The sequence below is a fragment of the Mixophyes fleayi genome, chromosome 1 (assembly GCF_038048845.1).
Source record: "Mixophyes fleayi isolate aMixFle1 chromosome 1, aMixFle1.hap1, whole genome shotgun sequence".
Taxonomy (NCBI): domain Eukaryota; kingdom Metazoa; phylum Chordata; class Amphibia; order Anura; family Limnodynastidae; genus Mixophyes; species Mixophyes fleayi.
Window position 1 is genome coordinate 3,077,408 of NC_134402.1, and position 27,640 is coordinate 3,105,047.

Sequence of the window (27,640 nt, forward strand, 5' to 3'; positions counted from 1 at the left end):
CTGCTTGGTATCTGCCATATTGATATGTGTGGCTGTGTTGTGCTGTGTATATAGCAGTGTACATCCCATCACAAAATACACTTTTTGCTCCTGATTGCTTGAAACCCAATAACCCTGGGAAAAATAAATATTGCAAGAACAAACTTCCACTTAAATATGGCAGCGACCGCTGATTAATTTGTGTTGTTTTTTGATACATAGAACAATTTCTGACATCCATGGAATGAACGCACAGAGCCATTAATTTATTTATTGTTCCGTTCATATTATTATTATTTTTTTCTGATTCAGCTTCAATGTAACATAACAGATATCAGCACTTGTACATTTCATACATTTTAGAGCAGTAAGAGTTAATTTGTACAAAAAAAAATTGATCCGCCGTAATCAATATGAAATTTAAAAATAACATATACACGAAAGTCACTGCTCATCAAGTGAGTTAATCTCCTGAAAGTCCATCTACGTAATATCCGGGCAGCCAATCAGGAGCAGGCTCTCACAGATGGGCTTCTTCTGTTTCTATATGGATTACGTTGCCTCAAGAGAAGAAGATGATTCCAGGTAAATATATATTAGGGAAACTAGAGCACAGAAACAATTAGAGTCGGCAAAATAAAATATTTTTTATGCCAGAATGTTAATGAATAACTTATATCAAGGGGCACTATGAAGTGATTAATTATAGTAATTGGGAGACTATCACCATGTTAATTATAGGAATAGGGGACTATATTTCTTTTAACTATTGGAATGAGGGCCTATTACATTAGGTTTTACCAGGGAGGTGTCAGGATGCCACACATGACACGTGGCTTTACACTTCATCCTCTGTACCGCAGGACATTAAATCCTGAGATTTGGGGGTCAGAACCGCTGGTGATGTGTGGGGATTTACAGAGCGCACCATAGGAAGTTTACAACGTTGTCTTGATTTTCATACACTTTTTTTTTTTTTAGCTACTTTGAGAAGTGGTTGAATATTTTTACCTGTACAGTATTTTCACAAAATGATTATAACCAATACTATGGGGTTAATGGAAAGTGATCTGTTCTGAGCTCTGGTTTCATAACTTAGCAATAAAGTATAACTGACAAAACTGTAAAAAAAAATAAAAAAATGGGCTGTAACGATTTAGTAGCTTGTACCTGCATTGTGTTCCCTTTTACATTCTGTTCACATATAGTACATAAAGATGGTACTTTTCAGGCCTCTTAGATCCCGTTGAATGCAGTGCACTGGACTATATAGAAAATTATTATACAAAGGTTTATTCTGATTGCAGTCCTCCCATAGTCCTCATTTAATTAACATTCAGTCCATCTAAAATGAGAAAACGACATCTGCTCCGAAGCTACCGCTGCGAGTATGACCCACAGTGTTGTACATAGGAGCTATTTGTATCTTGCTGATCTTCGTTTCATTGTTATTTCATATCTAGGTGACACATCGCACCAAATCCAGCACTGTGTGTAACCTATCACTTGCAGTATCTATTGGTCGATAACATCTTCAGCTTCCTGTGTCTCTGTGGTTTCTTGTTCTTTACCAGAAGCCTAAATAGTACGAGAAGAATGATGAAGGTGGAGGAGAGGCGGCTGCTAAAGAAAATCCAGGCTGAGGTGGCCACATCCATTGTGCTGTTGTAACTCGGACAAATGCAGTGACCTTCTACTACTGGTTGTGTCTCCTGGATCTCCACATGCTCAATCTCAGGTCCTGCAATAAGAGACAGATCATGAAATACACAAATCGGTGGGTGTCCCTGCCAGTATGACCCATGTACACAAATCCGTGGGTGCCCCTGCCAGTTTGCCCCATGTGAGTGGTCTGTGATAGGCTTATCTACTAAGCCCACCCTCTTCTCCAGTTCTGAGTTACCCCCCTGTTAAATAGGATATATATAACAAATAAAAGTGGGACTCCCACCATGTGGACTTAAAGGGTATCTTGAAGATTGAAAAGGAAATTTCAAAAATAAGGAGATGGATTTAATTTAATGAGCAGATTGAGATGTGAAGGATAAACATCATCATGATCTTGATGGATGTTCTCCAATATATATGGCCTGTGATATAATCCTAGAGTGATATATATTCCTCCAGCCTCGCTACTTGGTGGCTCAGTGGTTAGCACTTCTGCCTCACAGCACTGGGGTCATGAGTTCGATTCCCGACCATGATCTTATCTGTGTGTAGTTTATATGTTCTCCCCGTGTTTGCGTGGGTGTCCTCCGTGTGCACCAGTTTCTTTCCACTATCCAAAAACGTACCAATAGGTTAATTGGCTGCTGACAAAAAGAACACTATTGTGTGTGTCAGGGAATTTAGACTGTAATCTCCAATGACAAATATTCTCGGTACAGAATTGGTGGCGCTATATAAATAAATGATGATGAAAACTCAGTTGTATTTGCACCAGATCATGAAGTATATTTATAATCTCTTCTTATGAATACCTCTATCAGGAGAATTTTCCTCGCTTAATTACTAACTGATTTTGTTATATGAAAAAATATATCATATCGTGGCTGGGGAGAATAATAGCAATCAAAATTAATCTTATTCCAAAATTGTTATATCTTTTTCAAACAATGCCTAACTCAGTTCTGAACACAATATTTAAGGAACTACAATCATCATTTCTCTAATTCATCTAGAACAATAAACCACCCAGAACCTCTCTATTTACACTTAAAATGCCCAGGAACAGGGGAGGAAGAGGCTTCCTGGATGTAAGACTCTTATATCTGGCTTCACACCAATGCTATTGCTTGGGTGGATATAGAAGCTAAATTCATTCATGTAAGATTTCTCGCATCTATATGGTGACCATCCAAAAATAATAGACCATCCAACGTCTATCCCCTCTCTCAAATTTCACTTATCAACTTGGGTAATCTCCAAATTAAATTATCTTGTATAATCTCTCCTATGGTCCCAGTTTGGGATAATCCATATCTCTCCCCCGGGATTCACCACTTTCAATTTTAGGATGTGGAAAGTAGTAAGTATAAGAGTGGTAATAATAATAACCTTAATACACAAAATATTTGGCCATCCCAACAAGATAGTCATCAAAAATACATTACTTATAGACCCCTGTGTTAGGGCCCATGACCACCAGGATAAGCTTTTAGAACAGTTAGAGTAGAGATATTCTCCTTTAGCAGCTGCCTTTCCCATAGAGCTTTATGTGCTCACAGGTACTCAGATGCCCCAGGTCTTAAGTTTAGAGTAGTAGAAGCTCATCAAAGATGACCGTAGCGCAAATGGAACCGGGGACACTAGCCCAGACTGGAGCGGGTAGTCAGTGGCAGTCCAGAATACAAACCAAAAGGTCAGGGCAACAGACAAGGTCCAAGGTACAGGCAAGGGTCACAACAGTAGATCAGGCAAAAAGAAATTCAACGACAGGTCAGCACTCCCGCTGTTCAGAGCGCCGCATCCCGGCAATACACTGCAGCCAGGCGCGTGCGCATTAATTAGTAAAGTCTGACGATTAATTAGGGTTTATTAGTTTATTTATTTTCACATTGGGTCCTGATTGTCTACATTTAGTATTTAAGGCAGGGAGAGCTTAGCCTCCCTGCCATTTATAACGTTTCCAGTCTTGTGAGCACAAGACTGGAAACGCTATAACCGGTAGGGAGGCTAAGCCCTGCCTTAAATACTAAATGTAGACAATCAGGACCAAGGAGGAGGATCACATGATTAGGCCCCCCAGATGCTAGTTAAATAAGTTAATAAACCCTAATTAGCCCGCAGACTTTACTAATTGGCTGCCCTGTATTGCCGGGACGCGGCGCTCTGAACATTGGCGTCCGGCCATTTCTCTAGGAGATGGACGGGACGCCAGGTACAGTGCAGAGTGAGCCGTGGCAGCTATGGACACCGCGGCGGCTTGTAACACCCTGTACTTCATTATTTTCAAAATTAGACACTTTCTCAAGTCTCTTCCTCCAACAGATATTTTGAGCGAGCTCACTATACTTGAAAGTTTATGGCTAAAAACCTCAGACACGAAAAGGTATGATCTCTATAACCTATAACTTACTTATTGATGTTAGTCTTGTCTCTCAGGCTGTCATCAGAGGGAGTCAGTGAGTCATTTGGGGTCACCCCCAGATGATACCTGTTGTGAAGGAGTGAGGGAAGCTGCAGCTACTAATTCTATATCAGCCCGTATCAAAAGGAAACAGCTTAATCCCATTACTATGTATGTGCCCAGTACTCTGCCCCAACACCACCTCTGAGTACACGCACTGCGTACGGCCGGGGAGAGCAGCTGAGAAGAGGTGGACATGGAGAAAAGCTTCGAGATGCTGCGCTCTTTCCTTCACATTTGTACATCAACACCTATATATATAAAACACGTCTGCTACATAAACTCTTTACGTCTACCAGCAAACATGGACTTGGTGCCGCACAGCTGTGATGACCAGACTCGAGATGAATGAATAAGTTCTGAGCATAAGATTAGAGAAAGTGGATCGGTACGAGGAGAAGTAGCAGTAATTTATATTGTTTGTGTTTAGTTTTGTCTCACCTGGTAACGGTGACAGCCCAGGTGGATATCTTATCACCACACACCTGGACAACAATATCTAAGGATTTCACATGGCGCAATCGGGCTTAAGTCCAACTCGAAATCAGGGCCCGTAGTGACACTTGGAATGTACTGAGCATGTGCTGAGGATTATTCTGCTTGGGTGTCTCGCACCCCAATCCTCAAGACTGATCCGGTGTTCCCATTAATTCATACGGTGAGAGGTCTCCCTAGGAGAGCAGATCGGTAATCACACTTTAGAAATGTACCGCTGGGTCTGAGGTCTGCTTAACAACCTTCTACAAAATGACGACACACAAACAACAGATCCCCACATCCAGTTACTGGGTCTGTTAATGAGCAACTAATACCACTTCCACATTGCTGCCCCTGCAACTTCCCGCGTGCTTCAAGCAGTGTCACAGAACATCCCAGCTCAGAGACCCCGTTCATACTGAACCCGGGTCTGCCCTGGCAATAAGTGTCAGTCATCACATGTGGAGCTTTGATTGGCTAAAAAATGGTGAGGTCATTTAAAGGGGCAGCACCACCCTTTCTGCGGTTGGGGTCATGCACTTTTGAGTATTGTTTTGGAAGTGACTTTAATTTATTTACCACCTGCTGCTGGCTGCGCTTTATCCCCCGCTCTGTTAGTATATTAGCTATGTTATAGTACACTGTCACATCCTTTACAGCACCTGTGATCTGTTTCTTTATCTCCTCCTCTCCTCTAACGGCCAGCGGCTCACACACTTCTTCCTCTAGCCCGTGTGTCATGCTTTCTCCTATCTCTCTTCTCTGCAGCATTGAAACGACATCATCCTCCAGCGTCCCTAATCCCCCCAATCAGCCTCTTTATGTGAGACCCGGGGATGAAAATATTCCAGGAGCAGGTTAATTATCTAGTTATTAAGCAGACACATAATTTAATGCACTTTTGTTGTAATACTCTTAAGAGTGGAGAGGACAGAATATCGGTGAGGGAAGCGGTGTGATGGGTTAATCCATTCAAAGTTATAAATTCCTTGTCAGAGATGTGTAGGTTTGTGCGCAGGGATTGAAGGCAGCTCTGTGTGTCAGAACTCTCCCTGTGCTCCTCTCGCTGTGTGAGGGTTCCCGCTGGGCACTGTGGAGCTGTCTCACATGAAACAGCCAGCAGGTGTTCTGGACAATCTCAGCTTTGTATCTACCTCTACCTGTGACAGCTCCTATCAGCCCTCAGGCTGCAGAGCAGGGTCCCCGGGAGACAGGCTCCTCACATCGTGCCAGATTCTACTGCTGTGTATAATATCTAGTAACGGTATAATACCACTGTACTTCCACATATAGTGCATACAGCGCTACTCCTGTTAGTGCTTGTACCAAATAATCCTGTTCATATTTAAATATATAAATCTTCATTTGTTGTTTGCATACACTATTTAATCTTGTGTTGTTAAGTACATTTAAACGTGTTGTTCAATTTGAGTCTGTTGATGACATAGAGGCAGGGCCGGACTGGGACTAAAAATCAGCCCTGGCATTTCAAGCATACAGGCCCATCTCTGTTGATGAGCAGCACAAAATTGTGTGCCGCTGCACAGCAGCGGCGCCACCGGGGGCATACCCACATTATGTTGAGGGCATGGTCAACGTGGGGCATTGATACATACATTATAATAAAACATTACATTCATCAGGCCCTCCCAATCATACCACACCCCACCCCAGAAACACATTACAACACCCCCAGCCCACTGCACTTATCTATGCTTCTGATGCTGCTGACATCCATCAGGGTGGGAACTTCCTGTAGAGTGAGCAGGGAAGCTCTTAGTCTCACAAGATTAATAAATCTCATGAGACTTAGAGCTCCTCGGCTTGCTCTGCAGGCTGTGTCTTATCCAGGAACTGGGAGTAGCTATCCGCTCCCTCCTGCTAACCAGAGCTGGATTTAGGCTCAGGGGGCCCTAGGCACTTAAGACAGGGGGGCTACTATGATGTAATATGGTTATTAGACACATTTTCAACAAATACACAGGCAATACTGTGAGCACTACTATTAGGTGCACACAGTTCTGCCTTCACAAGCAGTACAATGTGAAGCAGTACATACCTCCCAACTGTCCTTGTAGTCAGACCAAATCCTGACTAAGCGGGACATTCACCCACCAAATTCAGGACAGTTGGCAGAATGTCCTGGTCTCTCTTACCTGTCTTGTCATTGTCTCCACTTGTGGCTGCTGGTGTCTTTAGATCAGTTGCTGCTTGTCTGGATCCTGGAATGTTGGGGGCCCTATTTGGGAAAAAAAATGGTTACATGAAATTTAGAAAACTCCAACCAGCAGCGGTGTTAAATCAATATAACACCTACGTTTTAAAATTAGGCCTTACTCCAGCCCCAACATTAAAATGATAGTATTCACATTTGATAAATACATCTATTTCCCTCCAACTAGCCCTGACATTAAAAAGTATATACATTTAATAAATAGACCTATTTCCCTACAACCAGCCCCAACATTAAATTAATAGTATTCCCATTTAATAAATAAATTGCTTTCCCTCCCTCCAAACAACCCCAGCAAGAAATTAAATAGCATTTATATTTAATAAAAATAACCATTTCCCACAACCATCTCAGGCATTAAATAATTCATAGTTTCATTTAATAAATATACCTAATTTTCCCCAAACAGCCCCACATTCACTTAATAGCACACATTATAGTCATATACTGTCCCCCACACACATTACAGTCATATACTGTCCCCCACACATACATTACAATCATATACTGTCCCCCACACATACATTAGAGTCATATACTGTCCCCACACACACATTACAGTCATATACTGTCACCCACACACATTGGCCATTTTTTATTTTTCCCCTCCTACAGCCATTGCCCCCATGCAGACATTTTCACCCCCAATTCCCCCTGCAGACATTGTCACTCACCCCCCCAATCCCCCTGCAGACATTGTCACTCACCCCCCCAATCCCCCTGCAGACATTGTCCCTCACACCCCCCCTGCAGACAATGTCCCTCACACCCCCCCTGCAGACATTGTCCCTCACACCCCCCCTGCCCCCTGCAGACATTGTCCCTCACACCCCCCCTGCCCCCTGCAGACATTGTCCCTCACACCCGCCCCCTGCAGACATTGTCCCTCACACCCCCCCTGCAGACATTGTCCCTCACACCATCCCCTGCCCCCTGCAGACATTGTCCCTCACACCACCCCCTGCCCCCTGCAGACATTGTCCCTCACACCACCCCCTGCCCCCTGCAGACATTGTCCCTCACACCCCCCCCTGCAGACATTGTCCCTCACACCCCCCCTGCCCCCTGCAGACATTGTCCCTCACACCCCCTCCCTGCAGACATTTTAAATCACTTCTCCCGTACAGTCTCCCGTGCAGTTATTTTTACTCATCCCCCTCCCCCCCTCCCTCCAGTACCTGTCACTATCCCCGGACACACCAACTCACCTCAACACCCCTGCGCGCTCAACAGACCGACGGCTCCTGGACGGCTGCGTGACGTCATGATGTCCGATCGCGCGGCCGCGCGGAAGTTAAAAAAAATAAAAAAGGACTGGAAGCGCAGGGAGCGTGAAGCTGTCTGGTCCCGGAGGAGGGGCCAGCCATCAGCGACTGCACAGTCAGCGACTGCCCCCTTCAGAGGATCTTAGACCTGACATAGAGGGGTTTGTGCCCCCTTCGCATGGTAACGTATGTGCTGCCCGGTGGGGGAAAAAAAAGTGCTGCCAGGAGGTGCTGCTGCTCGGGTGGACAGAGCGGCCCATCAAGCCATCGGCCCTTCTGGCATTTGCCAGAAGTGCCAGATGGCCAGTCCGCCCCTGCATAGAGGTGAGCGAAAGAAACATTAATTTCATTCCTACACAATGCTCGCTCACTGAATTATAACATGTACTTGTTAGATACAGTCTACTAGAAGATGTTTCTAGCCAAGAAATATTTAAGGGTGTTTTTTTTTTATTTCAATTTTATGACAGTGGCTTACTATGTTATCACCAGTGGGGCAATATTTATATATTTATGGCAACACTTAACATGTGCTGATGGGGTCACCATTTAAAGTACAGACTTGCAGGACTACAAGTGCTCATGTGCATGCTGACATTTGTAGTGCCACAAATATACACCTAAAAACATCTCCAGAATCTGTAGATATCTCACACAAAACACTGCAAAAACCTTATTTGTGCCCTCGTCATCTCCTGCAGGGACTGTTCTGTTTCACCATCGGCCTGTTCTTAACCGAATCCAATATAAAATACTTCTGTTAACATACAAAGCTGATAGCAAAACAGCACCAACATAATCTCTTTGAAATATCTCCCAATTTGACCCCTCATCTTTTCCCAACATCTGTGCCTCTCATCATTACTCTGTACTTGCTCCCATTCTCAGTTACAGGACATTTCTCCTTTGTACAACAAGATTTTCCAAACCTTCAGGTGTTCCCTGAAAAAACACCTCTTCAGGCAACTAATCAAACAGAGCAACTTACCCCCTCTAGGACGGTCTACCACCCTCTACACCCCTTTAATCAACTTACCTCTATACATAAACAAACCATTAACCCCCAAACGCACATTGCTGTGTGACTGGGTCATACAGCCCACTAAACACTTTCCTATGACAATCTGGCTGGACTTATATGTGTATATGGAGCTTACGATCATGTATCAAACTCATATTGTACTATAGAATGTCTGAAGAGTGCACTGGAACTATGTAAATTATATTGATAATAATTAATTAGATTGAAGAGAATTATTTCAACAGTTTTTTGCACTGTCTCATATAAACTAACTAATTTTGTCAACTGTTATGTAGGCAGCAGAATAATTATCAAATAGTAATATTACTCATAGTACCACACGTCATATTATAATGGACACTACCATGAAAACAGCGTTTTCTTGCTCATTTCTTATAGCCATAGGTTAGTGCTCTGTAAACAATGTTACAAAAGACAATGCTTATATTTAAAGTGGCCAAATGCTTCTGTATTTCTATAAGCCAGAAAAGAGGTACTATAATGTATTTTTCTTCCCCTCTGTGAACTACTCCCCCAGATTCACACTAATCCACAATCCGTGAGCAGTAAGAGATACAGTAATTGTGGCTATTGATCATTGCACCAAAAAGCTGTGGGATTAATATCCCGTCTCATGGCTTCCCAGTGTTGGCTTCCCGGGGTGGGCTTCCCAGTTTAGGCTTCCCGGTGTGGGCTGCCCGGTGTGGGCTTCCCGGTGTGGGCTTCCCGGTGTGGGCTGCCCGGTGTGGGCTGCCCGGGATGTGCTTCCTGGTGTGTACTGCCCGGTGTGGGCTTCCTGGTGTGGGCTTCACAGCGTGGGCTTTCCAGTGTGGACTTCCCCGTGTGGGCTGCCCAATGTGGGCTTCCCGGTGTGAGCTTCCAGTGTGGGCTTTCTAGAGTGGGCTTTCCAGAGTGGGTTGCCCGGTTTGGGCTGCCCGGGGTGGGTTTCCCGGTGTGGGCTTCCCGGTGTGGGCTGCTTGGTGTGTGCTGCCCAGTGTGGGCTTCCCAGTTTAGGCTTCCCGATGTGGGCTTCCCAGTGTTGGTTGCCCGGTTTGGGCTGCTCAGGGTGGGCTTCCCGGTGTGGGCTTCCCAGTGTGGGCTGCCCGGTGTGGGCTTCCCGGTGTGGGCTGGCCGGCGTGGGCTGGCCGGGGTGGGCTTCCCGGTGTGGGCTGCCCAGTGTCGGCTGCCCGGTGCACTAATATGCTGCAACTGCAAAAGATGGAATTTTATGTATTGTTCAAAAAAGTGCAACGGAAAGCAACACAACTATAACACCAATGAGCATAGAGTACAAATACAATGTTACCATGTCTCACAGTCGTACCACAGCCACGATGATGTGGAGCCGTTCATACGTACAATCCACACTGACATATAGTGATAACATTCATCTTTATTAATATCAGTTAGAATTCCTATTTAAACCCTTACAGTCCTTAATGAAACATTGGATTAAAAGTAAAGAAGTGATAAGTAAAGAAGTAATATGAATACAGATTTGATGAAAAGTTAGGAATAAAACCTAAGGGCAAATTAGTGACATCTGAAACAATTAACTTACTAGTATTTATCTTTAATTTTCATAGTATATTCTTATTGAATATCTCCCTCTGTCTGACACAGAAGTAGTCATATTATTTATATTATGTATCAATGTCACCCAGCTTTCTATAATTCAGATTTAATAATACACACAATCATTATAAAACCGTCCTTCTATATGGATCTAAGATGAACGTTAATACAACCCTAGTCTTCCATACTTTGTTTTCAATATTGTAAATGTTAAATATGTTTTTTTTGAGCTCATTGTTTTCCCTCCAGACTCATCCTTATCCCATCTTGATTTCTCTGTCTCTGTTAACAACACCACCGTCTCTTCCATTTCTCAACTCTGCTGCCTGGGCGTCACCCTTGACTCTTCTCTCTCCTTTGCCTCCCACATTCAATCTCTAGCCCAATCCTGTCGCTTCCACCTCCGCAACATCGCCCGCATCTGGCCCTTCCTTTCTCAGGATGCTACGAAAACCATCATCCATGCTCTCATTATCTCCCATCTTGATTACAGCAACACTCTCCTCATCCCACTCCAGAATCCAAGATTTCTCCTGGGCTGCCCCCATCCACTGGAACGACCTCCCACGCTCCATCCGACTGTCCCCTAATTTGTGCACCTTCAAACAGGCACTCAAAACTCACCTGTTCCTCAAAGCCTACCACCCTCACTCCTGATCTCCTCCCTCTCATCCCCTGTCCCACTACTCACTCCTCTCTTCTCTGACTCCCCATTGTGCCTCCCATCTGTTTCCCTACCTTTAGGATGTAAGCTCTTATGAGCCTGTCTATCTACCTTTTCTTCTCCTCCAACTCCACTATACAGCTATGTTTGGAGCTATTGAAGTACTGGTATTTTTGTTCACTGTTCTGTACTGTTTTACCCTGTATGGTCCACTGTCTGGTTTCTGTACGGAGCTGAGAAAATTTTGTGGCGTCTTATAAATAAAGATCAATAATAATAATAATTATGAATCACTAGATTTATTGTCCAAACAATAGATCCCATCTGGATTGATGTCCTGATCACCTGTCCCCTCACCCTATTTATATCTTCTGGAAACGTCATTTACAGGGAATATGTATGATCTTTCTTTGATATATATCTATAATATAAATGTCTAGTGGCGTGTGTTAGTCTGTCTGTGTGTGTGTGTTTGTGTGTGTGTGGAAAAAATAAAACCAAGCTGCAGCGCCACCTGCTGGGCGGAGTTATACACTGACCTACTAAATTCTTAGTGTGTGTGGAAAAAAAAAATCAGAAAGGGCTGAAATTTGGTATACTAAGATGTTTTTAATTTGTTAATTTAATTTGTTAATTGTTAAAAGTGTTTATAAAGATTTAAAACAAATATATATATATTTCTTGAAGGAGAAGTGACAGTTGGGAGTGGTTGGTGGTTGCCGGGGGTGACAGTGGGGAGTGGTTGGTGGTTGCTGGGGGTGACAGTGGGGAGTGGTTGGTGGTTGCTGGGGGCGACAGTGGGGAGTGGTTGGTGGTTGCCGGGGGTGACAGTGGGGAGTGGTTGGTGGTTGAGGCCTGGGCTATGGCCCAAATGCATGACAAGAACCTTTTTAACACCTTAAGTAGCTTGATTTGACTAGAATGCATGAGTATCATGCACGGGTTAACTTGTATATATATATATACGTATAATGAGATCATGTATAGAATAATATAGAGAATAATCAGAGAGAGACGAATGTGACCTCATTGTGGTAATTACACCTTCCGAGTGTGATTCTGTCTCACTGGTTTATTGCTCAAATAGCCAATTATTTAGCCTAATAAACTGAGTGAATTATTATTTATAGAAGCAAACAGTCTGATTAGTGTTAGATATTAATGGTGCAGACTCAGGACACAAGACATATTCACAGTTATATTGTAATAAACAACATAATGTAAGGAATAGGGTCTTTATTTTCAGCTGTTTACTTTCTAAAACATCAGCACTTTACATTGTTTGCTACAGGTATGTGTGATGTACACCTGATGTACACCTGCAGCATGTGCTCCTGCTGTACAGCTGGACACATCATCCAATGCTAATGCATCAATCTCTACACAAGCTCATCATCATCATCATCATCATCATCGTCATTTATTTATATAGCGCCACTAATTCCGCAGCGCTGTACACAGGCCCGGCGCTCCCATTAGGCAAGGTTAGGCACTTGCCTAGGGCGCCGGGCTCTGGAGGGCGCCTGGAGGGCGCCACAGAATTCTAAAATACTTTAAAACTGTGCGGCGACCGCTGACCATATCTGTCACGGCCGCCGCACAGCATCAGATGCACGGGGAGGGGGGGAAGAGGCTATTTTGTCACCACCGCCGCATCTCTGCTCCGTCTCCTCCCCTCCACTTACTAGTGTCAGTGAGTGGAGGGGAGGAGATGGAGCAGAGAGGCGGCGTTGGTGAGACAAGGCAAGGAGAGGAGGGAGGAGGGCGGCAATTTTTGCGGGCGGGGGGAGCGGCGATTTTTTAAAAATGCCTAGGGCGCCGTGGACCCTAGCACCGGCCCTGGCTGTACAGAGAACCCATTCACATCAGTCCCAGCCCCATTGGAGCTTACAGTCTAAATTCCCTAATATACACACAGACACAAGACACAGACACATACACGCACAGACACACACACACACACACCGTGCCCTGCTTCCTAGGTGCTGCTGTTGGCGGACCTACCCCTCTTCCCTCCCCCACCTCTCTAGCTGTGCCCTGAGCTCACTGAGTTACTGTGATTATTGTTTACTTGTCTGTGCTGTCTCACCTCGTATTGTAATTTTGTTTGTCCCTGTACGGCGCTATGGTTACCTAGTGGCGCCCTATAAATAAAAATTAATAATAATAATACACACACACAAATACACACAGACACACACACACATACATACACAGACACACACACACACACACAGACAGACACACACACACACACACACACACACACACACACACACACACACACACACACATGGGTCAATTTTTGATAGCAGCCAATTAACCTACTAGTATATTTTTGGAGCTCCATTGTGCCTTGGATGGGTTCCTGTACGGAGGGTGCGGGGAGAGTGGACACTCATTTTCTTACAATTTCTGATATCATTTACTGCAAATCACATAGCAATAACCCATACTGATAAATTTCAAAAAGAGTCCCTGAGATTTGTCTGCGATTCCTCTAAATGCAGCTTTACTGATCTAAACAAGATATACACTTCCTATAGAAAATATGGTAAAAGAAAGGGTAGAGACTTCAAGCGCTCTTAGTGTTGCAACATAGATAAAGGAATGGAAGATAAAACAGTAATACTTATATTCGTTGAAGGTCAGATTCCTCTCAGATGAAATTCATTCTCCATAGGGAATCATATAAAAAACAACTGATAAAGGGACAACATAGCATAATACTGTTTGGTATAAAAATACAGTAAATAGTAAACAATAAACAATAAAGACAGAACTGATGTTCCTCAAAATCCTTTGGAGTGAGTTCTTTTCCAACCCCTATTTGGGGATACACCTATAATAATGATAATGGGGGTACACTTCAAGGCACCAACATTCAGATAATTTTCAAGAGAGACGTCTTCTACACAGTAGTTAATGTTTCTTGTCTCTCTCCCCTTTCAGATGTGTACTTACAAGATGTTATGAATTGAAGGCATAATAGAAATATTCCTTTATCATAATGATATCAAGAAGGAACGTGAAGTATCCAAATGTACTTGATAAAAAATATTCTTTAATACAAATATAAAAATTCAATAAAAACAAAACATATAAAGGACTTCCTGAATACAGGATGTGGATTTATTGCTACCTGATGGCAGAGATGTTAGGCATGGTATAAATCATAGCAAGTCCTAGGAATTATTGCAGTGATTTCCCCTCTTGGTAGGATATCTTGATAGTCCAGCTCCTGTATCACAGAATCAAGTCCACAAGTCTAAAATATCCAATGCCTTTCAACCTATGTGGTCTTTCTCAAGGATCCTTGAGAAAGACCACATAGGTTGAAACGCGTTGGTTAGACCTGTGGACATCAGTTCTGTCTTTCTTGTTTATTGTTTACTAATTACTATATTTTTATACCAAACAGTATTATGCTATGTTGTCAATTTATCATTTGTTTTTTTATAGGATTCCCTATGGAGAATGAATTTCATCTGAGAGGAATCTGACCTTCAACGTATATAAGTATTACTGTTTTATCTTCCATTCCTTTATCTATGTTGCAACACTAAGAGCGCTTGAAGTCTCTACCCTTTTGTTTTTTTTACCAATAACCCATACTGCTTCCGTCTTGTACAAAAAGAGGAGACATCAGGCAGGTTATGTAATAAGTATCATGTTATTATATTATTATTATTATTATTATTATTATTATTATTATTATTATTATTATTATTATACGGGCAGGTCTGACACTTACTGGAATGCAGGAAAGGACCAGAGATCATTGTAACCACTTTTCAAATTGGAAAGGCTCCAAAAATTTGGATCTTACATTCAAGTATAATGTTTATAATGTTTACTTTATAAAGCTCCATCTTTATAAAGTAACAATGTAGCACCCACATGTGTGAAAATCTAAGCGGTAGAACAAAGATTTTTAATGTGTGATATTATTTCTATTTATGTCCCAAACTACAAGCGATAGTTCCTGAGGTTATTTGAACAGAGCGGTTACTGTAATATTACTATTGAAAGGTCAGGAGAAACTAATTGTTACGTTTGACAGCAGAGGAATCCTAATGATTTTTTTTCATCACTAATAAGTTAATTACCAGCAATGAAGAACTGGCGGCTGCATTTAATGTGTGGCAAATGTTGTCTATTAGAAGGAATCGATTATTCGTCCCCTTAGTGTGGGGCCTGATTAAATCCCAGTTAAGGTTTAAAATTGAGTCTTTGGCTTTATTTAGGACCCAGAGTGTTTAAACTCTGTCTATGGCAGTCTGTATATGGTGAGGTGACCAAGCAGTGTACACACCACCAGCTAGGGTAGCTCCTAGACAAGTCTAATTCATATTAATTTTATATTTATATACTGAGAATTGTAATACGTGGAAATGAGTTGGTGGTTTTCCTGAACTATCACTGGACGGACAACTCAGAGACGTCCGGCTGCTTCCAACTTGGATTTGGGATCGACTTCTCTAAAGGTGGAAGACACTGAATGTCCTCAGCCCAGAGGGAGAGGAGCACAGGACTCCCAGATAAGCTTTCAAAATAGTTTTATCTAGTAAGTGTTTTACTTTTATTTCTTCCTAAAGATTGTCCACTATGTATTAGACTATTAGACTATGTATTAGACTTTCAGCTGGTTTCTGCATATAATACAGTGTGTTGCAGAGAACCAACTTCCATTGAAACCCGGTATATTTCAGAGAACTAGTTTACATTGACGTCTGTCGACCAATGAGTGCCACGGATAAGCTTTATATGTCCGGTACGCACATTATCTACTGATTTTGAGCCCACTATTTTGAGGTTTTTCACCATTTGGGTGTCTCAAATATGTTCTTTTATTACAGATTATTTACCTGAAGAAACAACAGCCCCCCTTGGGGATAGTAGTCCACTCGGAATACAGTGACTTATTAACCTTCAAGGACGCATTCTACTAATATCCATATGCTTATATACCTGATTCTCTCAATGATCACTACAGATTGCTCTGTAAGCATAAACTGCCCACATGTAACGCGGTATGAGGGGGATAATAGGTACTAATACTTGCTACCCATGGGTTGCTGGTTGTATAACACAAAGAACTGGAAGTTTCCTCCAGTTGAACACAGACAAGTATTCAGAAATAAAAGCAACACATTTTGTTTCCAGGCAGTAACACAAGGTGTCAGTTAATATTCCAGGTTTATTTTATCTGTTAAAAACTTAAACACATTGAATCAGAGGAGGACAAAACTCAATGGAGTGGACTCTTGAGTCTAAACAAGAACTTACCTTCACATGTGACATAATTAGCAGTGACATTGATGATATCGGAAACAGTGAGATTGATGCTGGTGGAAACAGTGAGATTGGAGTCCAGCACCGATACCCTGTACGTTCCACTGTCATTCATCTTCAAGTGTTGAATTATGAGAGACCCGTTATCTGGAATAATACTCATTCGTTTCTCAAAGCCTTTCGGTGGATACATTCTGATGCTTTTTTGGTTGGATGAATCCTGGGCTTGTATGGTACAAATAGCCAACTGGACGGGGATCGGTTGGCTGACGAGCTCCCACCTAATCTGAAGCCACTGGATTTCTTTGTTGGTTTGGTAGGACACATCCAGCATGGTGGAGCCATTTTCAAGTCCGGTCACTTGTGATTGAACAGCAAAAATGGTCAGAGCTCCAACTGAACCTGGAAACAGACAATATTTTTGTCATCTGAGCAACATATAGAGATTCAAGCACTTCATAACTTGCCGAGAATGGACAGAAAACTTCAAACAACCATCTCTTGTTACTCTAATAATGTTTAATCTAATGACAGCGATGGTTGTGAAGTGGAAGGAGCTTGGACTTTAATGTGATCTTTACACTCTTTACAAAACAGCCGAGGTGCGGTGCAAAATATTTCTTGATTTGCTCTCGTCTATGGTTTCATCAAAGTGCATTGATCTCTGAACCATAAGGCAGCATGTGGAAGGAGCAGTATTTTGAACCGGTCGATGGAAAGGATTGGACTAGGAGCTTTCTTGCTAAGAACGGGGCAGCTGCTCCTATTTAGGTTTTTAAAGCAGAGCCAATGTGAGGTTTAATTTTGAGAAGTAAGATTCATAGAAAAGAGTGTGCTCCTTGTTTTACATACAAATAAAATTCCCCTCACTCTCATGACTTAATTGGGCAAAAATACGTTTACATCAAGCTCTAGTTTAAGGGAAGAACAGAAACATGCAATTTAATGAAAGAGTTTGGACTTAGCACCTAAGCGTCATGTACCGTGGAAATCTCTGAGCCACCGATGATCAATTGCTTCTACTAGAGTATCAGTGAAGTTTATGTCTCTACCAAGATAATTGTAAGTCCTATATCTAATATACTGCAGTATAGGAATCCTACCCCACAATAATTACCCCGTTTATCATTGTATTATCCTCATATCTACAGCTTATATTACACAGGGGTTGCTCTCCCCAATACATATTGCACGTTACAGAAACAGGAAGACCAGGAGTCAGATATGGCGGCACTCGGACTCCAGCATAACTTTAACTCAGAATTCCAAATCTTGTTATTATTTGTTAAAACATCAATAATCTATATCCCACAAATCCCCAATATATTTTTTGTGTGACATATCAAACTGGTGATTAATTAAAATATAGTGTTGTGTATAATTATCATTACTATCATCATTTATTTATATAGCGCCAACATATTCCGTAGCGCTTTACAATTGGGGACAAACATAGTAAACTAATAAACAAACTGGGTAAAACAGACAAAGAGGTGAGAAGGCCGCTCGCAGGCTTATAAAGAAAGAGTAAAGGTGACAAACATATGATTTGCAAAATATAAATTTAAACGAAGTGACGGATCAGTACTTGTATCCCCCAAATGTTTAAGAAAATTATCTTTTATTTTATGTGAGTCCAATTGTTTATTCAAATATTTCTGGAATATAACGTTGCTTTTGCCCTTCTTGTACCAAAAAAAATGACCCAGTATGATGTATGATTCAGGGTTTATTTATTACATTAGGATCACGGCATTAGTTCAATGGTTACATGAGATTACAGTATTTCCCAATCTTTTTGCAGTGTAATAAAAGGTTTTAATCAGTGTAATGTAATGTAAGGTAAATCTTACTAACTCGTTAAGATTACATGAGAACATTCCCAGTTTCATTATAAATTGTGTTTAATAAAAGATTTCAATGTGTGGTGTCATAAATTACCAATGACTACAATAACCGAACAGTTCCCACATTATTGAGTCATTCTTATATTAGAGAATTAACTTGTGATTTCTAAATCTAAGTCTGGTTCCTGTATGAGCTGAGGGTAAAGATCTATCTCTGTAACCCTACAATATCAGGTGTGTGGTACCAAGTTCTACACATTCTGCGCTCCATTCTATTTATATATCTGCGTGTCACATATTAAACACTTTACGTATTATTGTGAACAAGTCAGAGAATAAGACCGGGAGCTGCCAACTGGGTGGATGCAGGTGAAGGCTTGGTGGATGCAGGTGAAGGCTTGGGGGGCGCAGGTGAAGGCTTGGGGGGCGCAGGTGAAGGCTTAGGGATGCAGGTGAAGGCTTGGGGATGCAGGTGAAGGCTTGGCGGGCGCAGGTGAAGGCTTGGTGGACGCAGGTGAAGGCTTGGGGGGCGCAGGTGAAGGCTTGGGGATGCAGGTGAAGGCTTGGTGGACGTAGGTGAAGGCTTTGGGGGGCGCAGGTGAAGGCTTGGGGGGCGCAGGTGAAGGCTTGGGGGATGCAGGTGAAGGCTTGGGGATGCAGGTGAAGGCTTGGGGGGATGCAGGTGAAGGCTTGGGGGACGCAGGTGAAGGCTTGGCGGGTGCAGGTGAAGGCTTGGGGATGCAGGTGAAGGCTTGGGGATGCAGGTGAAGGCTTGGTGGACGTAGTTGAAGGCTTGGTGGACGTAGTTGAAGGCTTGGGGGGCGCAGGTGAAGGCTTGGGGGGCGCAGGTGAAGGCTTGGGGATGCAGGTGAAGGCTTGGGGATGCAGGTGAAGGCTTGGGGGGCGCAGGTGAAGGCTTGGGGATGCAGGTGAAGGCTTGGGGGATGCAGGTGAAGGCTTGGGGATGCAGGTGAAGGCTTGGGGGGATGCAGGTGAAGGCTTGGGGGACGCAGGTGAAGGCTTGGGGGACGCAGGTGAAGGCTTGGGGATGCAGGTGAAGGCTTGGGGGGTGCAGGTGAAGGCTTGGGGGGCGCAGGTGAAGGCTTGGGGGACGCAGGTGAAGGCTTGGGGGGCGCAGGTGAAGGCTTGGGGATGCAGGTGAAGGATTGGGGATGCAGGTGAAGGCTTGGGGATGCAGGTGAAGGCTTGGGGATGCAGGTGAAGGATTGGGGATGCAGGTGAAGGCTTGGGGGGTGCAGGTGAAGGCTTGGGGGGCGCAGGTGAAGGCTTGGGGGACGCAGGTGAAGGCTTGGGGATGCAGGTGAAGGCTTGGGGGACGCAGGTGAAGGCTTGGGGATGCAGGTGAAGGATTGGGGATGCAGGTGAAGGCTTGGGGGATGCAGGTGAAGGCTTGGGGGATGCAGGTGAAGGCTTGGGGGGATGCAGGTGAAGGCTTGGGGGACGCAGGTGAAGGCTTGGCGGGCGCAAGTGAAGGCTTGGGGATGCAGGTGAAGGCTTGGTGGACGTAGGTGAAGGCTTGGGAGGCGCAGGTGAAGGCTTGGGGGGCGCAGGTGAAGGCTTGGGGATGCAGGTGAAGGCTTGGGGGATGCAGGTGAAGGCTTGGGGATGCAGGTGAAGGCTTGGGGGATGCAGGTGAAGGCTTGGGGGATGCAGATGAAGGCTTGGGGATGCAGGTGAAGGCTTGGGGGATGCAGGTGAAGGCTTGGGGATGCAGGTGAAGGCTTGGGGGATGCAGATGAAGGCTTGGGGATGCAGGTGAAGGCTTGGGGGATGCAGGTGAAGGCTTGGGGGATGCAGATGAAGGCTTGGGGATGCAGGTGAAGGCTTGGGGGATGCAGGTGAAGGCTTGGGGGATGCAGGTGGAGGCTTGGGGGACGCAGGTGAAGGCTTGGCGGGCGCAGGTGAAGGCTTGGGGATGCAGGTGAAGGCTTGGGGGATGCAGGTGAAGGCTTGGGGGATGCAGATGAAGGCTTGGGGATGCAGGTGAAGGCTTGGGGGATGCAGGTGAAGGCTTGGGGGATGCAGGTGGAGGCTTGGGGGATGCAGGTGGAGGCTTGGGGGACGCAGGTGAAGGCTTGGCGGGCGCAGGTGAAGGCTTGGGGATGCAGGTGAAGGCTTGGGGGATGCAGGTGAAGGCTTGGGGGATGCAGATGAAGGCTTGGGGATGCAGGTGAAGGCTTGGGGGGCGCAGGTGAAAGCTTGGGGGATGCAGGTGAAGGCTTGGCGGGCGCAGGTGAAGGCTTGGGGGACACAGGTGAAGGCTTGGGGGACGCAGGTGAAGGCTTGGCGGGCCACTGGCAGTCCAAGTTCCATCTCTTGCCCACCACTTGGTTAAGGTGTAAGTAGCAGGATAATGAGCGGTTGCCTCCTCCAAACCAACTGTCAAATACAAGTATATCATCAAGTAACAGGGAATAAGCAAATGATGCTGATGAAGACGTTACTGCCTAGATTTGTATTGATGATTGGAGTAAAGATTTGATCAATGATGAAGATAAAACACAGATAGATGACGTTGTAGGTGGTGATGAATTGCTGGAGCCAGGGCACAAAATATGCTGCCAAGTCTGTACAAGTGGTCAAGAAATGAGATATTTATCTAATCGCCCTTCAGAGTACAAAGGTCAAATCGGCCACATCAGACTTTTGCTCTTATTTTCTTATTTTCAGTGCAACTCAATATAGTTATAATATGGCCGCATTTAGATGCGCTCTGAGTGTACCTGGAAGCGACCGTGTTCTGGGAACACCAGTCCTCATGGTCACTCGGGAGGGGTAACGTCTGCATTGGGGCTTTTCAATTATTTACTTTCAAATTTTTTTAAACACTGAAAAGAACTTTTTTCTTAAAACACAGGCTGAGGATCCGCACAGATTCTGCAACTTTTGGGCAGATAAATAAGGAAATGATTCATAAAGGTAAATCGAGAATGGATAAGTCGCCCAGGCCCCCCACCCATGTGCAAGAAAAATTACTGCAAATGCACTTTGACAATATTTCCTGTGCGAACATTTGAATGTGGGGCCTCTAATGTCTTTCTTCCCACCACTTCCCATCCCCCAACATCCCCTCCTCGCCCCTCAGCCCACCTTGCAATCTGTGAAGGAGCCGCAGTCAGAGCTGGGAGGGGGCCTGTAGCTTCCTGTAAACATTATTTTGTGAGATTTTACTCCTTATTTAAATTTGCATAGAAAAGCTACCACTTTGATGGAATAAAGAAAGATGTTCACGATTGTTAACAGGAATACATATGCAATTATATTTGTTGTCCTACTGAATTACTCTGACGTATTATTGGCTGATAGGGCTACCATGACTTTACCCAGAGGTCTATTCGTCATTTGGAGTGGCTAATTTCCATATTCATCTTGAGCATAGAGATCATTTCTGCCCCATCCTCCTTTCTCTTAGTTTGATGTAGCCCAGAGCAATTATAGTCATCCTGTGGCTCTGCTGCTGTAACGCAGAGCAATCATAGTTCCCTTGTCTTTCTGCCACTGTACCATAGAGCAATCATAGTTACCCTGTGGCTCTGTTGCTGTACCGCAGAGCAATCATAGTTCCCTTGTCTCTCTGCCACTGTACCACGGAGAAATCATAGTTCCCTTGTCTCTCTGCCACTGTACCGCAGAGCAATCATAGTTACCCTGTGGCTCTGCTGCTGTGCCGCAGAGCAATCATAGTTCCCTTGTCTCTCTGCCACTGTACCACGGAGAAATCATAGTTCCCTTGTCTCTCTGCCACTGTACCACGGAGAAATCATAGTTCCCTTGTCTCTCTGCCACTGTACCGCAGAGCAATCATAGTTACCCTGTGGCTCTGCTGCTGTGCCGCAGAGCAATCATAGTTCCCTTGTCTCTCTGCCACTGTACCGCAGAGCAATCATAGTTACCCTGTGGCTCTGCTGCTGTGCCGCAGAGCAATCATAGTTCCCTTGTCTCTCTGCCACTGTACCGCAGAGCAATCATAGTTGCCCAGTGGCTCTGTTGCTGCTATAGAACTAGGTTCGGAGGCCGGCAGCACATAGTGGGACTTCTACAACTGGGAGCAGTTTGGCCAAAGTCTACAGTAGTGGTGACAGAATGGACATTTGTGAACGCTCTTATTTTAGGTCCCATCACCAGATCTCTTTAGTGTTGGCTTTGGCCTGGTCAGTGCGGATCAGCACGTGAAGTGCTATAGAAACACCCTCAATGGAACAATGAGAGGAGCTATTGAGAGTCCCAATCTAGTATAACACAAAGGGAATGACCACAGCGACGCTGATCAACTGATTCTAATCAAATAAATTCTTCTATATCAACTGGGGGATATCAAACCCACAGAGATATCTGTGTGAAGACAAGAAAAAAGTGACCATTACTAATCAGTAAAAACGTGAAAAATATGGCAATTAAAAACACATAATACATATACCAGTCTTGTACAGAGAATAAGAAACAATTTAACACATTTACTGATCCACGCTGGTCATTTTTTCTTTTACTTTAATTCCAAATCCTTTATTTTTATTTTATTTTTTAAAGGCTAACGGTACATATGTATTGGATGTATCCTGCAGTTATTGTCTGTTAGAGCAGAACGGATCTATGATTTTCAATGGACCAACAACTGTTCAATTTTCCATAAAACCTTTGGATTTCCTATAACCAGTAGTAAAAACCCAGAACAAAAGACATGGAGGAATTTCCATCCTTATGACATGTTAATGGCAGCAGAGCTGCTCATTCCTGTTATGTTCTACTTAAGACAACATGTTGATTTTGCACATTTCCTCTGTCATTTCTACACACAGGACCCGAAGCCACGTTCACCTTACATCACAGAACCCACATCCTGCCGAGACCCCGAGCCAGGCAGCTGGCTTTCTCTGCTCGACATCTATGTCTTGGTGACCTGGTTCAGTTTTTTGGCTTCCTCTTGTTGGTATTGTGTTTGTATAGATGTGTTTTCTACACAAGCCTAACCAATAACCCGTCTAGAACACTGTAATGTAAACATTGCACTAGAGATGAAAAAACGTAGTAAATGTAGATTTATTCCGCCCTCAATATTGTGTTTGTATCAATAATAGTGATATGATATTTCTGTATTGCAAGTAATTGGGTCTATAGAACATACCTCTGAATATTTGCCTTCTGCATATTGGGACAAACGTGGGCACACTGCATTGGACACGTTGGCAGAGTGCCATTTCCCCTTCAGAAGGGATAGGTCAACCCTAAGCCCACACACCCTCCATTCTGAAAACACACTTTATTATTATTATTATTATTATTATTATTGGAAGGGCACCAGAGATTTCATAGTGCCGGACAATTGTACAAATACATATTAGACATAACTAATACAGTGAGCAAAATCACAAATATGTGAAAAACAGTTACACGTAAGAAGCATAAATCAGTAGGAGTAAAAAAACTTGTAGCGACTCACACAGAATGTAGCAAAATACATGACCGGACATGTGAGGGAGATAGACAGTAGACAGACATGAGACAATAGGTAAAGAGGACCCTAACCCTGAGAGCTTACATTCTAGAGGGAGGGGTGGTGAGAGACAGTAGGAAATGGTTTGGAAATGAAGAGAAGGTGATGGACAAGATGGTCAAGTTTGAAGGTTTGCAGGTTGGTAGAGGTGGGGGAAGCACGCGAGAAGTTTTCTTGGCAGGAGTAAGAGGAAGTAATGAGAGTGGGAGAGAGGCACTGGTCAGAGGAGGAATGGAGCAGCTGGATGAAGGTGCACCTGGAGACAAGGTCAGACATGTATGGGGGAGATGTGTTGGTCAGGGCTTCAGTGATTTATGGAGAGGAGCAGCGGAAGAGGAGCGATGGAAGAAGAAGGTAAGCTTAGCCGCAGCATTCTGGATGAATAGTTCAAAGTCTTATTTTGTCTTTTAATATTATAACATTCTTAAAAAAACAGATTTCTTTTTATAAAATTGAAAATTTTTAGAATTTTGAAAAAAAAAACTGAGTGTGAGATTCAGCAGCAGCTGCACACCCCAAGCCAAGGCTATACATTCTTATATCATAATCTTTCTGTTTTTCAATACTGGTCTATTTTGGAAGGGTCATTCAGTGAAATCTATATTTGAAAAAAGGCTGTTTGTGTGAGAGGGTCAGCAGCAGATACATGCCCCAAAAAAGTAAACAGGGTTACCTTGTCTTTGAGCAGCACAACCGCCTGATAAAATATAAAACTTGTTTGTTAGAAGTATATTGTGGAGCAATATCATAAGAATTGTAAGATAACATTCCTTCCGTTCCCTATCTAATTGGGCGTTCCCCTGGTGTGGTGGCAGCATCTACAGGTAGCTCCTATCTGTTCAAGTAGCATTACTCCTCTTGGTAACCATGGATCACAGTACCAGTACCGGCAGTAGTACTACTGTTATGACCTCTATTAGTAAAAAAGGTAATGCAGGAAGAAAATTGACGAAAGCGTTCTTAAAATCCAAACACTATTTGTGACATTCAAGCTCAAAGAAAACATCAGCTCTTAATGTAAGGAGGAGAATTAAGAGGGAATTTCCTGATGAATGTGGTGCTTTGTCTAAGAAAAGGAAAATAGCCAACATTCTACTGTGGGCAGCACGGTGGCTCAGTGGTTAGCACTTCTGCCTTACAGAACTGGGGTCATGAGTTCAATTCCTGACCATGGCCTTATCTGTGACGAGTTTGTATGTTCTCCCTGTGTTTGCGTGGGTTTCCTCCGGGTCCTCCGGTTTCCTCCCACACTCCAAAAATATACTGGTAGGTTAATTAGCTGCTAAGAAATTGACCCTAGTCTGTGTCTGTGTGTGTGTGTTAGGGGATTTAGACTGTAAGCTCTAATGGGGCAGGGACTGATGTGAGTGAGTTCTCTGTACAGCGCTGCAGAATTAGTGGCGCTATTTAAATAAATGATGATGATGATGATGATTCCATACACCACCTGCAAGGGGTCCTGCTGCTGCTGGTATAGGTATACGAACTAGAATGGCCATTCCAAAACAGAGTGCCTAACATGGTTGTGCATCTTCCTCAACTTCACATGCACCACCGTGTCACTCAGACTGTACGTCTGTTACTGACACCTCCAAAACAGACAAATCAGTGTCTAAGGATAACACTGAGGTTAAAGAACCACTTGGGCACTCACAGAATCCTGAGGAGAGTCTAAGTATGGTATCCATGAGTGCTACATGTGAGTCTGTGGTTTCAGATTCGAAAAGTCCTCAATCATTTGTAAATGTGAGGATGGGTAATAGTAGTATCAGTGTAGATGCTGAGTTACCCAGAGAAATAGAGGAGGCTACTATGAAAGTTGCAAATGTGCAAGAGGATGAGGGGGATAATTGTGGATCTGAAAATGAATGTGTTGTACATGGAAGAGATAATGAGGAGGATGATGATGATTGTGTTGAAGTAAGGCAGCCACCTCATCCCCATGATAAGCACATTATCATGCCAGGGCAAAAGATGAAAAAAACACCTATTTTGTTTGGAAATATTTTTATCTAAACCCAGACAACATTTGGCAAAGCATCTGTAGCCTTTGTCATGTCAAAATAAGTAGAGGTCGGATCGTTGATCAACTAAGCACCTCCTCCCTGATACATCTTTTGCAGCAAGTTCATTCAAGTCGTGTTTCCAATGTGGCAACTTGTATATAGTACCAAGCAGCTCAGCATCAGATGGCAGACGAATGGATAGACATTTGCAATCCTCACGGGCGTCAACACCTTCATCATCAACCTCCTCATTATTAGTATATAGTCGTGCATCCAATTTTCACATTCCAAATGACTCTTCTAATGCAATCCATAGTTGTGAGGAAACATCCTTGTACACTACAACTCCTGCTGCTGGGACTGATACATTGACACAGAAGGGAAGCAAGAAGACTTAGCATAATTTTACACAATTGTCTGTGAAGCAGCGTTTGCAAGTGGAAACAAGTATGACAGTCAGCATCCTGTATGAAGAATACCGTTCTTACCAACGGAGTGTATAGATTTCAGTGAGGATGAATTAATATTGATCATGTTGATGTCACTGATGTCATGATCATCATATTGATGATGATCATGACATCAGTGATGATGAAGATGATGATAAAGGGGATGACATGGTCATCAGCATAGAGGAAAATGATCACTGTTAGTCAAATGACCATTAGTAATTTGAAAAAATACCCAAAAACTGCTAATCTAATCTGTCCAGTTCATCAAATAAAAACCAAAATGTTCTCTTTTGTGGGGGCCCAAACAAGCCAAGGACTTTAGCAATAAAGGTGGCAGCTCCTATCGCTGAAGTGCTTGGTTTGTTAAACTATGTGCCTGTCCTTTTTAACATATAGGTGGGTGGGCTCAAGGACAATTTCATCTTGCACTATTTTACAATTTGACCTTTGTCTATCAGCTTGTGTAACAGTCGACGATTTAGGTGTCAACATTATTATTAGGTCACCAATTCACATGGTGGATAGTATAATCAGGTAGACAATTCAAATGTTGACAGACTTATTGTAGGGTTAGGGATTGGGCTAGGGATATGGATAGGACAGGTCTAGGGACAGGGTTAGGGTTAGAGATAGGGAGAGGGAAAGGTCTAGAGATAGGGATAGGTCTAGGGACAGGGTTAGGCATAGGGCCAGGGATAGGGACAGGGTTAGAGATAGGGACAGGGATTTAGATATAATACTGTCTACATTTGAATTGTCAACCTTATAAATACTGTCTATATATCAATTGTTGTCCTGATAATACTGTCAATGTCATTTTATTGTCGACTTTATAACTCTGTCTATTCTGCTGCCCATCAATCATATTATGTGAATCCTGTAGCTGTCGAACACATATATGTATCACACCGGAGTGGGTGGTCCCAAGTACAATGCCATCTTGCACCATTTATTATTGTCTCATCATCTGTTAAATGATGTCTACTGATGCAGACGCTGTCAGTTTAATGAGCTCTGATACTGCCCCTGTTGTCCCCTCTCTAATGCATTTTCTGCAGTGTTGACACTCTCCAATGTGTCACACATGCTGTCCAATGGTTAATTACTTGGTGTATCTTCTAATTTCAAAGAAATTTTAATTGATGTAGACATCTTCAATGGGGATGATGATGAGGGTGATGACTG

General features: G+C 43.4%; 1 protein-coding gene across 5 annotated transcripts in view; it reads right to left on the minus strand.

Annotated features, from left to right (window-relative positions):
* Positions 1–219: 219 nt before the first annotated feature.
* Positions 220–27,640, minus strand: part of LOC142097798 (uncharacterized) — a 105,926-nt gene continuing 78,505 nt past the window's right edge. For 4 of the 5 annotated variants that reach the window (XM_075180153.1, XM_075180072.1, XM_075180240.1 and 1 more), the window contains 2 exons: positions 16,633–17,040; positions 220–1,720 (listed from right to left, as the gene is read on the minus strand). In XM_075180153.1, coding sequence (XP_075036254.1) covers positions 1,482–1,720; positions 16,633–17,040 — 647 coding nt within the window. In that variant the 3' untranslated portion in view covers positions 220–1,481. Of the gene's footprint in view, positions 1,721–16,632; positions 17,041–23,628; positions 23,733–27,640 lie in introns of those variants that run through there. The other variant, XM_075179995.1, reaches the window with a different exon arrangement.